At 31.6% G+C, this 12,990-nt stretch overlaps 3 protein-coding genes across 5 annotated transcripts; 2 read left to right on the top strand and 1 right to left on the bottom strand.

The window, feature by feature from the left end:
* Positions 1 to 80: 80 nt before the first annotated feature.
* Positions 81 to 769, top strand: LOC116845468 (cytochrome b-c1 complex subunit 9-like). Its single transcript, XM_032818188.1, has 2 exons — positions 81 to 326; positions 637 to 769. The coding sequence occupies exons 1-2, from the start codon at positions 183 to 185 to the stop codon at positions 670 to 672; spliced, it is 180 nt and encodes a 59-aa protein (XP_032674079.1). The 5' UTR covers positions 81 to 182; the 3' UTR covers positions 673 to 769.
* A 1,965-nt stretch (positions 770 to 2,734) lies between these two features.
* On the bottom strand, positions 2,735 to 5,894 carry LOC116845467 (40S ribosomal protein S9). Its single transcript, XM_032818187.1, has 4 exons — positions 5,736 to 5,894; positions 4,727 to 4,965; positions 3,986 to 4,172; positions 2,735 to 2,957 (listed from the first exon to the last, which is right to left on the bottom strand). The coding sequence occupies exons 2-4, from the start codon at positions 4,947 to 4,949 to the stop codon at positions 2,786 to 2,788; spliced, it is 582 nt and encodes a 193-aa protein (XP_032674078.1). The 5' UTR covers positions 4,950 to 4,965; positions 5,736 to 5,894; the 3' UTR covers positions 2,735 to 2,785.
* A 1,916-nt stretch (positions 5,895 to 7,810) lies between these two features.
* Positions 7,811 to 12,973, top strand: LOC116845445 (mitochondrial glycine transporter-like). Of its 3 annotated transcripts, none has more exons than XM_032818137.1 (8): positions 7,811 to 7,970; positions 8,569 to 8,845; positions 10,790 to 10,908; positions 11,279 to 11,363; positions 11,447 to 11,623; positions 11,739 to 11,925; positions 12,284 to 12,543; positions 12,818 to 12,973. In XM_032818137.1, exons 2-8 carry the CDS (start codon positions 8,792 to 8,794, stop codon positions 12,842 to 12,844), a joined length of 909 nt encoding a protein of 302 aa, XP_032674028.1. In that variant the 5' UTR covers positions 7,811 to 7,970; positions 8,569 to 8,791; the 3' UTR covers positions 12,845 to 12,973. The 3 variants fall into 3 exon arrangements, with proteins under 3 accessions (XP_032674028.1, XP_032674027.1, XP_032674029.1); XM_032818136.1 differs by lacking the exon at positions 7,811 to 7,970 and adding an exon at positions 8,004 to 8,354; XM_032818138.1 differs by lacking the exons at positions 7,811 to 7,970; positions 8,569 to 8,845 and adding an exon at positions 8,857 to 9,112.
* Positions 12,974 to 12,990: the final 17 nt, after the last annotated feature.

Genomic DNA, 12,990 nt, shown 5'->3' with positions numbered 1-12,990 from the left:
CAACAGTTGAGTAATTTGTCAATGTAATTGGTCTAGATTTAGGGATCTAATAGCAAGAACCAATAATCGTTGATTGCTCACTGAGCGCTTTTTCCGCTGAGCGCGCCTATTGGGCACAGCGACTGTACTTAAAAGTTATAAAAATAGCAATTAAAAGAAAAAAGTAGTGAAAATCAGAAGAAATGGCCAAATTCTCCACAACGTTGTACAATATCTTTCTTAAACGAACATCCACATTTACGCTGACTATTTTAACTGCGGCTTTCATATTTGAAAGAACTTTTGATATAGCCTCGGATAAGATTTTCGATACTGTTAATAAAGGAGTAAGTATACATTTCATATCATTAAATAATTCTTTGATACCTAAAATTATTCTTGTGAACGTTATGTTCGATGCTTCTAATTAAATTTAACTAATTAAGATGAGGTTAGGTCAATGTGAATTATTCTTTTGTGACGTATTGCGTAATGGGCGAGGAAATATAGTATATTGTATAGAAAATTTGCTTCAAGTTTTCTTAGTATTAATTTATTATTATGTCGCACGAAAATGACATGTTCCAATTTACATTCCGATGCACGAATTAGAATATGACACTGATTGGATAACAGTCATTTAATCTTTTTTTTCAGAAACTGTGGAAGCATATCAAGGATAAATATGAATAGTGGGATACACTAGGAAGAAATGAATGTTAGCTTTATATTTAGGTAATTTATATGTTGCCACTACACATGTAAATAAACAAGTTCAGCAAAATAGCTACCCAAAAGTTTCTCATTCTTTACAATATACCTGCTATTGCAATAAAATAGAATTGAACATACTTTTATTATGATTCCTCATTCATGTAGATGTAAAAGAATAAATAGTCATTCTATGATTATAATTAAGAATACAGTAAAAATGTTATTTGTGTTACAAAGCAGTATACATAAATCTTTTATATACATAAATCTTTTGTATTGCATTTTTTAAGTGTAAAATATGCCATATCTGAATATTGAGCTTATTTCCAAATGCTGCTGGAGTTCTTTATGGTAGGATCTATAAAACAAATACACATCTTCAAGCTTCTTTGTCCATTAACCAATATGTCTATTCCTATGTCAAATAAGATTCTACGCAGGATAGTAAAGGAACCAGTTTGGACTGAAATTTCCAAAATAAGAATTAAAATTCAATTTAAAAAAAACAGGTACATAGTCCATACAAAACATTTATTAACTATTTATTTATCATATATTAGTACTTTACAACATAATACAGAAAATATGTAGAATGTTTGTACTGACAAGATATTACAAAAAATATCAACATTTTATATATTATATGCAGAAAAAATGTTAGTATGCAAGTTTCATTAGATGAAATAATGAAAGTTGCACTAAATAAAGAATAAAGTATAAAATTTTAATTATATGGCTTGTATAACTATAATTTCAATTATACTCGTTATTGGAGTTAACGACAGTTTCGTTATCATTGCGCAGCTCTTTTATGGTATACAAAAGCTGTGCAACGCAGTTTTACATGAACTGAGAAATATTTAAAAATGTCAATCAAAATTGAATCCACTGGGTGAATGAAATTATTTTATCTTAATTATTATACCAATATCTAGTTATTTAACAATGAATTGCAACATTTAATAATTTTATCATGTTTCAGTGTGATTGATTTGATAGTCTCGTGAACTCGTAGTTTTTTCGAACATAAATTTAATCAAAAAATAAAATATTTCTGTATTTATATTCATATTCTTGACAAACTAAACTATAAATTATAATGTGACTATAAAATTTCAAAAGTAAATCTGAGCTAACAAGTGATAAAGTTGAATGTAGGAGAAGTACTTTTATATGCTGCTCAATCACATGCATACTGCTTTGCATATTTATCCTCTTATTACTCTTATATATTAAAATATATAACATTACTATATGTCAAATTTATCAGGACTTCTGATTTATCAGGATTTAGTACACTTGTACTGGTATTTAGTCTACTTCTGTTTATAGTTGATCTCAAAACATATTGGGGAACTTTAGTATTCATTAATACTGTGTTCTTTGGTATGTGATTATAATATACATAATTAATGACTTAAAATAAAAAAATTTATAGTTATATTTATTTTCTTGTTCTCTATAGAATTTTCTGCATTGTATTACTCATCTTATTGGAACTACAATCAAATATAGTAGAAGATTCATCATCGATTATTAATTGCTGTTTATCTTCTTTTTCAGGTCTTGAAACATCTCATCACATTCGTTATTATTTAGTGTTTTTTTTATTGATTTTATATCTTTACTACATAATTTAGATTTAATTGTTTCATATATCTGTTTTTTTTTTGGAGATATATTTTTCAAAGATTTTATAGATATATTCTTCAAAGATTGTTTAACTGTTGAATCATTAAACAGCTGTCAACCAAAAAGCTCAATTTTCCTTTGTAAATTCAAACATCGAAGGTCAGAAAAAGAGAATAAAATCGACTAATAGGAAAGATTGGTATTCAACATATTCGATGAAAGGAAGATGAGAAGAAAAGAGAAGGAAGGCGAAACAAACCCACACGAATGACTAAGCACTTAAAACCAGACTATTTTTTCAATGAAAAAGAATGTTTCTAACATGTTTGCTGGATGTTTGAACTCTAAAATTCAGGAAAGGACAATTTTGCAAGAGATATGCGGAATATTGAAAAGAGAAACGAAACAGTCTATTACACACGTCGCATATTTATTGAAACAATAAAATCACAACGATTGTTTAATCCTCTTCCTCTTCTGGAGCGGCACCACCGCTTCCCTTCCTCAGGTTCTTCCTCTTGACGCGACCAGGTCTGCCGCCACCGAAGGGCGACTTGAGCGAGAAGTCAATGTGTTTCTGCGAATCCAGTCGCACGATGAACGAGGGAATATTCACCACCTGTTTGCGCACTCTGTAAAATGGAGAAACTGTCGCTGCATCACGGGCTCTCTTTGTACACAAGCGCTGTCGAACCATCACATCGACGATTCTATAGTAAAAAAGTGAAAACTCTACCGCAGCTTCCTCGTGTTCTGTTTCTTTTCTGAACGAGCACAAAGGATATAGATCAACAGACGTTAAGTGCCCATGAAAGACACTTAAGTGGCCTGCGCGAATCAAAAGTGTTTGGTTAAATTAACGAATATGAGCTTCGAATCCAGGCCCAACATGTACGGTCAACCGGGACCAATCGACCGAGTGTCATCATCCTGATACCTGAGCAGCAGAATTCGTTTATCATCTTCCTTTTTAAAATTTCCTGAATTTTAACATGACTCTACCGAAGTTCCTGAGAGAATCTCTCATTTGGATTATAAAACTCTTAACATTTGAACATGAATACAGAATTTTGTAGTTTCAGTTCCAGTTTTTTGCACATTGAACGTTTTGAAAAATGTTGTAAATACAAATTAATAATCACATCAAATTACAAGTCCTAAATATTATTTTGAAATATTATGACTTTTTATACCAAGTCAGATCAAATTTACAAAAAAAAAAATGTGATAAATTAATAAAACACCATTCGCAGAATGTAAGTATTTAAGATTGTAGCATGGTAAGAACCCGATAAAGAAAAAACCTCTCCATCGGTGATTAAACCAGGCTTTTAATCTTGCCTTAAAGATTAGAAATAAGCCGCAAGGTAATTCGGCCATTTCTTGCCCAGTTTTTAAGGCATTTGACTTCTCATTTCTAAATTACGCTTTGATGAGAAAAGTTCTTGGTCAAGCCAAAATTGGAAAAATTGTGTTATTTCCTAAGTTGTCTTTTTAACAATATTAAAAATTTTGTTTTCTTTTCGATAATCAAAATATACTTTCACTAATATTATGTTTCAATGTTTTTCATACAGTAATTTTCCAAGATATGTTTTATTTCCCTTCAATAATGGAAACAGATTTTTTGTTTTAGCGATAAAGATGTATCATTACTTACCGAATGTGCCGCTGACGAATAAGAACACGGGCGTGATGAATAGACTTGGCCAGACCCATCTTAAATACTTGAGTCTGCAGACGTCGCTCTAAGAAGTCTTCAATCTTTAGGCCCAATACATAATCGAGCTTCATGTGACCTTCATTCAATACACCAATCCTTACCAGACGGCGCAACAAAGCGTTTCCTGAAAAGGTATTTCTATGTTATGATGCAAATATACAAGTATTTTTTGTCAGATTTAAAGAAAAAAAATACTTCAGTATACGCTTACATCTACAAAGATATTCAGACAAGAGGTGTCAGAAAAAATTGCGTAATCATCATGTTCTTTGTACTATTCTGTTAAATTTAAAAATTTCCTAGTTTTCTAGTTTCATATGTTAGATCTTATTATAAAAATATTACTATTGATAAATATAGTAAAGGATTATATTGACAAGATATGTTTTGTCTTAGATTTTATAATTAAAAATTAATCTTAAGTAGAATTTCACATACAGGAATTTTAGTCTGTTCTTTTCAGCTGTACTGCTGAACCGGTACAATAAGTTAGAGTGAGAAAAAATATACTTGTCTCACTTTAACTTATTGCACCAGTTCAGCAGTGCAGCTGAAAAGAACAGACCATTTGTTATAAAAATATTTAAAATAAAGTATTAAATAAAGTATTTAAATTTAAAATTAGTAAATACAGTAAAAGATTTTATTAATAAAATATACTTTGTATACATGGCTAACCTTCAAAAAGACGCTTTGGGTCTTTTTCTTCCAAGGTGAGCAACTCACGAGCAGCTTTACGAATTTTGGCCAGTGTATATTTCACTCGCCATACCTCACGCTTATTACGGAGTCCATATTCTCCAATAATACGTAACTCTTGGTCCAGACGAGCTTTCTCATATGGTCTCCTGGGAGTAACATAAGTCTTGGAAAAGACTGATGGAATTCTTCCGTTAACCATATTGAAAGATCGTTACCTGAAAATGATTAATTTCCAAGTTATATATGGTATACATTAAAACAGTTTTTTTATCTTTCAAAAGCTTTCCTAAAGTTTATATAGCTTCTGAAGTAAATCTTAACAAACACTGGAAATGTTCAACATTCTTCAGACTAAATCAGTGACAGACTTAATTCGTTTTGAACACTTGTGCTGAAAGCATTATTCTAATTTCATTGCTTGTTGAAAAATAAAATAATGCTTTCAACACAAAAACGTGTAAAACGAACTTAACCATAACTTGCCGTCGTACACAAGCCACGTTGTCACGGATACATTATAACTATGTTATTAGCACAAACGCGATATTTGCGCATCGATACTATATAAAAAAACTGTTGTATGTAATAGTAAGAATATCACACAATACGAATAGAAAGTCTAGTATTGGGTATATACAACACGCGGCACGAAATCTGTTAATAGCGAGAAAGAGAGATTATAGGTTAGGTCGTAGGTTTTGCAACACTTTCATATACTATTCGCACTCAAAATACACATACGTTTTTACACAAGGAGAAAATAAGGATTTTAAGTATAATAAATGAAAAAGAAACATGCTCCGTAAATCTAGAATAATTGCCACGTGTCCGCCATTTTATGAAGAGCGGAAGACGTATTAGGAAAAGTATTACAAAACTTCAACGCGAAATTAACTATTCATGAATTCTACAACAATTATCACAATACATTGCATCATTTCGCACTATTCAGTGTGTTACAATTACATATTAATACTATACTTACTTCTTATCGTAAGAAGAACGATCGCAAAGGACAACCTCCTGCCTCGCTGGACACGGTAAAAATGGCCGACTATACGCCGTGTAGCTGCACGGCGGAAGGACGTGTACGGAAGGATGCTCCGCGCAGACGCAGCGCATGCGCAAACCCGATATTAACAGCGTGTTCGACTGGCCCTGGGTTAATCGCTCCGAGAGCGATTAAGGATGTATCTGAGATACAATCGGTGACAAAAGTGCTTGAAAAACGAAAAATTTGAATATCTGCTTCAAACCTATCTGTTGTAAACCTAGTGATAAGTGATATAAATAGTGGCTAACATAATATATTTCTTATTTAAAAAGTTATTTTTTACTTTCTCAACAGTTTATTACTTTTATTTGCTTTTCTTCACCTTTCTATAATAAAACTTTTGGCAGGGAAAATGTCCTGAATTCAACTTTAGAACATTAAATTTCATATTTATTTAACATCAATATCCATCATTGCAAAGGAGAAAAAGTAATTGGGATAAGTTAAAACAGGTAAATATGCATTGTCTGAACAATAACTATCAATATTATTTATTGTTATTATAAATATTTAATGAAAAATGTTAAACGTAGCAACAGCGTACCATATAGTTTATGGCTTGTATGTTAGCAGTAATGCACTGTCCTGGCAGGTTAAATGAAACAATAAAAGCCTCAAATTTTACACTTATCTTATTGTTCATCGAAATTATTTAATTTATATTCTTGTCCTCTGCATGAAACAATGCAGACAAAACAAGAATTTACGACGTAACTTTATTATACTGATTTATAGGTTATTCATTTGATATTAGCTGATTGCAACGTTACCGCATTTCCAATTACTAACTTCTTATGACAATCGCAAAATTGTCACAAATAAAAATTAATTTCTCTGAAACCGTGTTGTGAAAACTAATCAAATTCCGCAAATAGTTCAGATAATTCAGGATTTATATGTATAAAAATACTTAAATTTTTGGTTATACGTATTTTTTCTATACGTTTTTACTTTTCACATTCAGAAAAGTTGCTTTTGCCATAAGAACACGTGTAAAATTAACATAATAATTACTCTTCAACGGTTTAGTGAATCGATTTGAAATTTTTTTCAGTATGTTATAGATAATTAAGGAAAAGTTACCCAAAGTTTTATCAAATAGATACTATTTTTATATAGCTCAGATACATCCTTAATGACGTCTAAGTCTTTACTAGCCAATCATAAAGCTTATAAGTATTTGTTCGACCAATAAACGTAGGCTGAATAACCCAGAGTGGGTTAACCCAGAGCCAGTCGAACATGCTATAAGATATTGAGATAACGTAGTTTAAAGATATTCGTAACAGCAGAGAGAAACAGAAAAACCTGAGAGTGGCTACGCCATACGTTTTGGCCGATATCGATTTTCACGCTGTTTGATGCGCCATCTGCATCCATTTTTTAAGTGGAACTACGTTCCCTACGCCCATTTTCAGACTCTGCCGGTAAAGTGTCGATTTGTTGCATGTCCATTCTATGCCCATTTTCTGGCGATTCGTGTCCGTGCTAAGCGCATAATTACGTGGTTAAAAACATGGATTGTCCATGTTCTTAACCACGTAATTATGCACTTAGCACGGACACGAATCGCCAGAAAATAGGCATAGAATGATATGCAACAAATCAACACTTACCGGCAGAGTCTGAAAATAAGCGTAAGGAACGTAGTTCCACCTAAGAAATGGGTGCAGATGATGCATCAAATAGCGTGAAAATCGGTGTCGGCTAAAACGTATTGTGTGTTTCTCTCTGCTAAAATCAAGCTGTGCCCGCTCTCAGGCTTCTTTCTGCTTCGTAAAATGGGTTAGGCGACAGTTTCCCGAAAAGTGAAGGGGATAATGTTGGTACCAAGGAAAATCTCTACACGATATAATTTAAAGATCAGTTATTTGTAACTGCATACTGCTAATGCAAAAGGTTAGAGTGAAAAAACGATACTTGCCTCGTTTTAATTTATTGCACCAGTTCAGCAGTGCAGTTATAAAGAACAGATCTTTAAATTATATCGTGTAGAGATTTTCCTTGGTACCAACATTATCCCCTCTACTTTTCGAGAATCTGTCACCTAACCGTAAGATGTCGTCAGTTTCAAGTGATGAACCATTTAATCAGCATTTTTTATATATGCCACAAATAAAAACGGAATTCTCTCCTCGTCACAAATATTAAAGACAAAATAATATTGTTAGTACTGCCAATGAAATAAATAAAAATAGCTTGAAATAATATAGCGTTGCGTTTATAATCCAATGAATATTGACAAGATTTACGCTGATTTGCGCGACTACATGCTAGCATTAAACAATTAATTTGCGTCAAGTTTCGCAGATAAACAATTCAGTAAATACGTCATTCGCGTCAATCGGCGCAGAATAATGATTTCGCGATCGCAGCCAGATAACCTCAGCAGTCATCCGCGACTTTTCGACCGTCGTATGACCTCTGTTCTTACGTGTTTGGAATTTCGATACAAGTTATTGTTTCATTTCCCATTGTTGGTGTGGAAATATCGCTGATGAAGATGACACGGGACAAGCTCATATATGATGAATAAATCTGAATCAATTGGTTATTACATGTTTACTAATATATATTTTAATTCACGCGATCCTTTTGTATAATTTTTCGTTTAAATAAGTTATATATTTATAACATCTAAACTTCCCAAGATATATTGGTTCCAAAAATTACGTGTTATACGAGTTACTTTTGCTTCTACCTTCAAAATCTATGACATACACATGTATTAGTACATTTTTTAGTTCTGATTTTTTAATTCCAGTTGGACGTATTGTAAAGGGACATATTTAATCAACATTCCAAATCTTGCTATAAATAGAAATACCAAAAAGGTACCAAAAAGGTACCAAAAAGGTACGATAAGCAATCGTAGGACGAGATAAGTGTCTCGTGCAAGAGAACAGAGTACATCACGTTTTCCCGTATAAGTCACGTTTCAACAACTGATAGTCTGGAAACTTTTTGTTATTTAAATATGCCCCGATATGAAGGGTCATGATCTTATTGACCTCGACACTGGTGGGATGATAAGAAAGGATGTAAGTAGAGTGACAGCACGTTCAAAATGTGATTCAGTATCTTGCCAGGGCTAAAGGCAGCTCTGTAGAGCTAGAGTAAAAATTAGTATGTGTTAATAAGGGAATGAACAAATGCTGAGGCCTGAACAATTATTAAATAATTCTGTAACAGTAAATATAATTTTAAGTGCAAATTTGCACATGTGTGTTTGATATTTAATAGTAGTGGATAATTCAGCAAAATTTAGCAGTGTATATAAGTGAATCATCATGGAAGCCCTTAGTACTGTAAGTTATTTCATAAATATTATTGTTACAAATTGGACAGATCATTTAATCTTAGCTAAGTTCATTTGAGTAACTCTTATGCTAAAAATGCTTACAAGCGTCACTATTACTGTTTAAAAAATCTTTTGATAACGTCAATTTTAAAACAAATATTTAATCATTCCTTATTTACTTTCACTTTTTTAAAAAAAGTAGAGCAGTAAAAACATAAGCATTTTTACTTAAGACTAATGCAGTTTTAATATTTAATGTTCTCTAATTGAGAATGAATAGTTACCGAATAAGTAGAGAGTATATATAAGTATAGGTTAAAAAATTTAACATGAATATAAAAACTGAGTGTAAAAATTTCATGATTCATTTTTGTTAACAAATGACATTGATTAATATTGAGACTAAGCATTTCTTAAGCATTTTCAAAGATGTCATTGAAAATATTAACTAGTATTTATCTTACAATTAATATTTGTACCATATTTTTTAAATGAGCAAAAAAATATTGCATCTTTATTATTCAGTACTCAGTATAAGAATGAACTAAATGAACTTAGTATTTAAGAGATAATCATCAAAAATTTAATTTTCTCATTTTAATTATATTGAATTGTAATAACATGAGAGAAACATCATTTTTCAGACATAAATTTTTCCTTTTCATTAAGTATCAGGACAAATTGTTTTAATGTCATTGTCTGTTCAAGAAAGTACATTTTAACAAAATTTATACCATGTGAAAAACTAGGAGCTTTGAAAACTCCCTTTTTATTGTACATAATAATAAATTATATATTCAGAATATGAAATATATATAAGTTGCAAGCAATAAGTTCTCTTGCAGATCTATATAAATATAATGAAAGTTTTATATACTATGTTAAATTTTCTAATTAGTTTTGCCAATTTTCTATAATTTTCCCAAGATTGGCAATATGTGTAATCTCTGAGATAAGTAAAAATTAGAAAAAGTTAGAATTTTTTAGAATTTCCTTATAAAATGTCTCCTCCTCTTTCACTATGATCATTCTATATATCATTTCACATTGTGAAAAAAAGTTATCATGACTCGTAAGCCTCCCGCGAAGAGAGTTGATAACGAAAGAAATGAGGCGATTGATAAGACGTCGATCATTTATTATCAAATAATAATGCCCGAAAAAAAATTCACGCAAATAGTTCGTCATCAATCTGATGAAATTGTTTTTGAGCCTGCTTATCTGTCGAAGAAAGAAAGCAAGAAAACAAACGGATCCCCTGCGAAGTAAATGAAGAACACGAGAATCGCGCAGTACTCAACTAAAAAACATCACGCGAGTTATTAAGAAACACGCGAGCTATTAAGAAACACGCGAGTAATTAATGTATCGAATTCTCGAGGAAAAAATAGCTGTTTGCAACGCGACGATAACCCCGTGTCCCGTGTCATAACGATAACTATTACATATCTATACGTTTATATCGTGCGTTTGACCGAGATTATTCGTTTCACGTGAGCAAACTCGTGACACGACAGCACACATTAATTCGTTATCGTCCGCCTCACGCATTCACGATAATTGTTATCTGTACTAGAATTCAATGAAGTTAATGTCTGTAATCCGAATAAATTTTCCTAAAACGTTTTTTACTGAAAACTTATCGAATAATGAGTTTTTGTAAAAAATTATTGAATGTTTGCAGTATCCAGTCTTAAAGTCGTTCCTTGCGGGTTCTTTCTCCGGAACATTCTCCACAATCCTTTTCCAGCCGCTGGATTTAGTGAAGACCAGACTTCAGAGCAGAGTCAATGTTCATTATGCGTAAGTTTGATACTCCAATCTCGTTCACTGCAATAAAATCAGAAGTCCAATTTTCCATCTTAAATGCGTAACTGCGTATAACTTGGATCATATAGAGATTTAAGATATATTGTCAAGTTTAAATTGAATTATAATAATTTAAAGTTTAAAATCATCATTTTCAAGAATTGTCTTCACATTTATGTCTCTTACAAATATAAGTTTTACGTAATTTAAAATAATTTTTTCGTTTAATTGATTTCATCGGTTTGTTGTTAAAAGTTCAGCAATATTAATTTTCCTAATTAGATTTTTAGTGATGCTTTATTTCTTAATTTTTAACGATTAGTCTGAAACTATTATCTGTTAATCATCCGAACCTTTCCTGTAGCACGTCAAGAAGTGGAATGCTGGGCACAGTGGCGCATATCGTGCAGAAGGATAATGTTTTCGGACTCTGGAAAGGGATGACGCCGGTAAAATATACTAAAAATTTGAGAAAATTCATGATCGAATGTCGGTTTATATTGATGACGGCAATTGTATATTATATTTGCAGTCTATCACTAGAGTGATTCCCGGTGTAGGCCTGTACTTCTCGTCGTTACATTGGCTGAAACATACTTTTGGCTTAGAGGAACTGACGGCTATACAAGCTGTTTGCTTGGGCATCACTGCGCGATCCATGTCTGGTGCTCTACTGATTCCCATCACGGTTGTGAAAACGCGTTTCGAGGTACGATAAACGAGAAATAAAGCAATACATATAATAATAACATAATTGAGAAATAATAAGCGAAATAACATAATAAGGTTCTATAGATTAAAGAAATTATATTTGTGTTTTATAGAGCGATGTTTATAAATATAACAGTATTAGCGAAGCTCTGAAGTTGATCTACAAGCAGGAAGGAGTAAGAGGCTTGTCGAGAGGTTTAGTACCCACACTTCTACGGGACGCTCCTTACAGTGGCTTATATCTCATGTTTTACACTCAATTAAAAAAGATGGCTGTTACCAATCTACCTCTTAGTACAGGTATGTTTTAACCTAATGTCAAATATATAACAAAATTATTGAACAAATTATTCCTAAATATATGTATTGAACGAATTTTCATACAAAAAAACGTAAAGTTTTATATATCACGCTTAAAGACGTTACTTATATGTGTGTACAACACACACACGCACATATACTCCTGCACTACATATTGTAGGAATATTTGTTGATTTTATAGAACGTGCGATTACAATCTAGCATTATAAAATAGCTATTTAAAATGTTTTTAGCAAGTTCTAATATCGATATATATATTAGAACTTGCTAAAAATTTAAAAATTTAAGCTATATTTATAAATCTTGTTAAATTAAGCACCTTCTGTTGTGTTTCCAGAAAAGATAACCAACAAGCCATCGGTACCAGTTCAGTTCAGTTGCGGAATTTTAGCTGGTTTGATGGCTTCTATGGTGACGCAACCAGCAGACGTTATCAAGACTAAAATGCAATTATATCCAAACGAATTTAATGGCATTTACCACGCAACGTTGTTCATCTATAGGAAATACGGTATATTAGGATACTTCAAAGGTGTGGTTCCCAGAATGTTGAGACGAACGTTAATGACCGCTATGGCTTGGACGGTATATGAACAGGTAATTCACATATTTGATCAAATAATCAAGTAGCCAAATGATGAAATGATGATCTTTGAAATTGTATAACTTGGAAAACATTTTAAATGTTATATTTTCAGGTTTTGTTATTTTTATTATAATTTGTTATGCTACTAGGTGTGTCAAAACATTCTTTATTAGAATATTCACTTGAAATTTGTTTTCATTAAAAAAAAGAGAAATATTACAAATATTTTCGAGTAAAAAATATGACGATAATAATTAACGAAAGATGTTTTATTGTATTGTGCAGGTGACGAATTTAATCGGACTGAAATAAACTTACTGATGCAGATTTATTTTTATACCAGAACAGGATTGTTATGTACAGTATTAACGTAGATTAGTAAGTAGTTTTAATTAATTTACTGTATTTATTATATATAATAAAAAAATTGTATATTCAAAATATATAAATAATTGCAT

This window comes from Odontomachus brunneus, unplaced genomic scaffold, assembly GCF_010583005.1.
Source record: "Odontomachus brunneus isolate Ranch 3 - 2012 unplaced genomic scaffold, Obru_v1 Obru_scaffold_052, whole genome shotgun sequence".
NCBI classification, from domain to species: Eukaryota; Metazoa; Arthropoda; class Insecta; order Hymenoptera; family Formicidae; genus Odontomachus; species Odontomachus brunneus.
The sequence above is the reverse complement of the archived record's forward strand: the minus strand, read 5'-3'. Positions and strand labels throughout refer to the sequence as shown.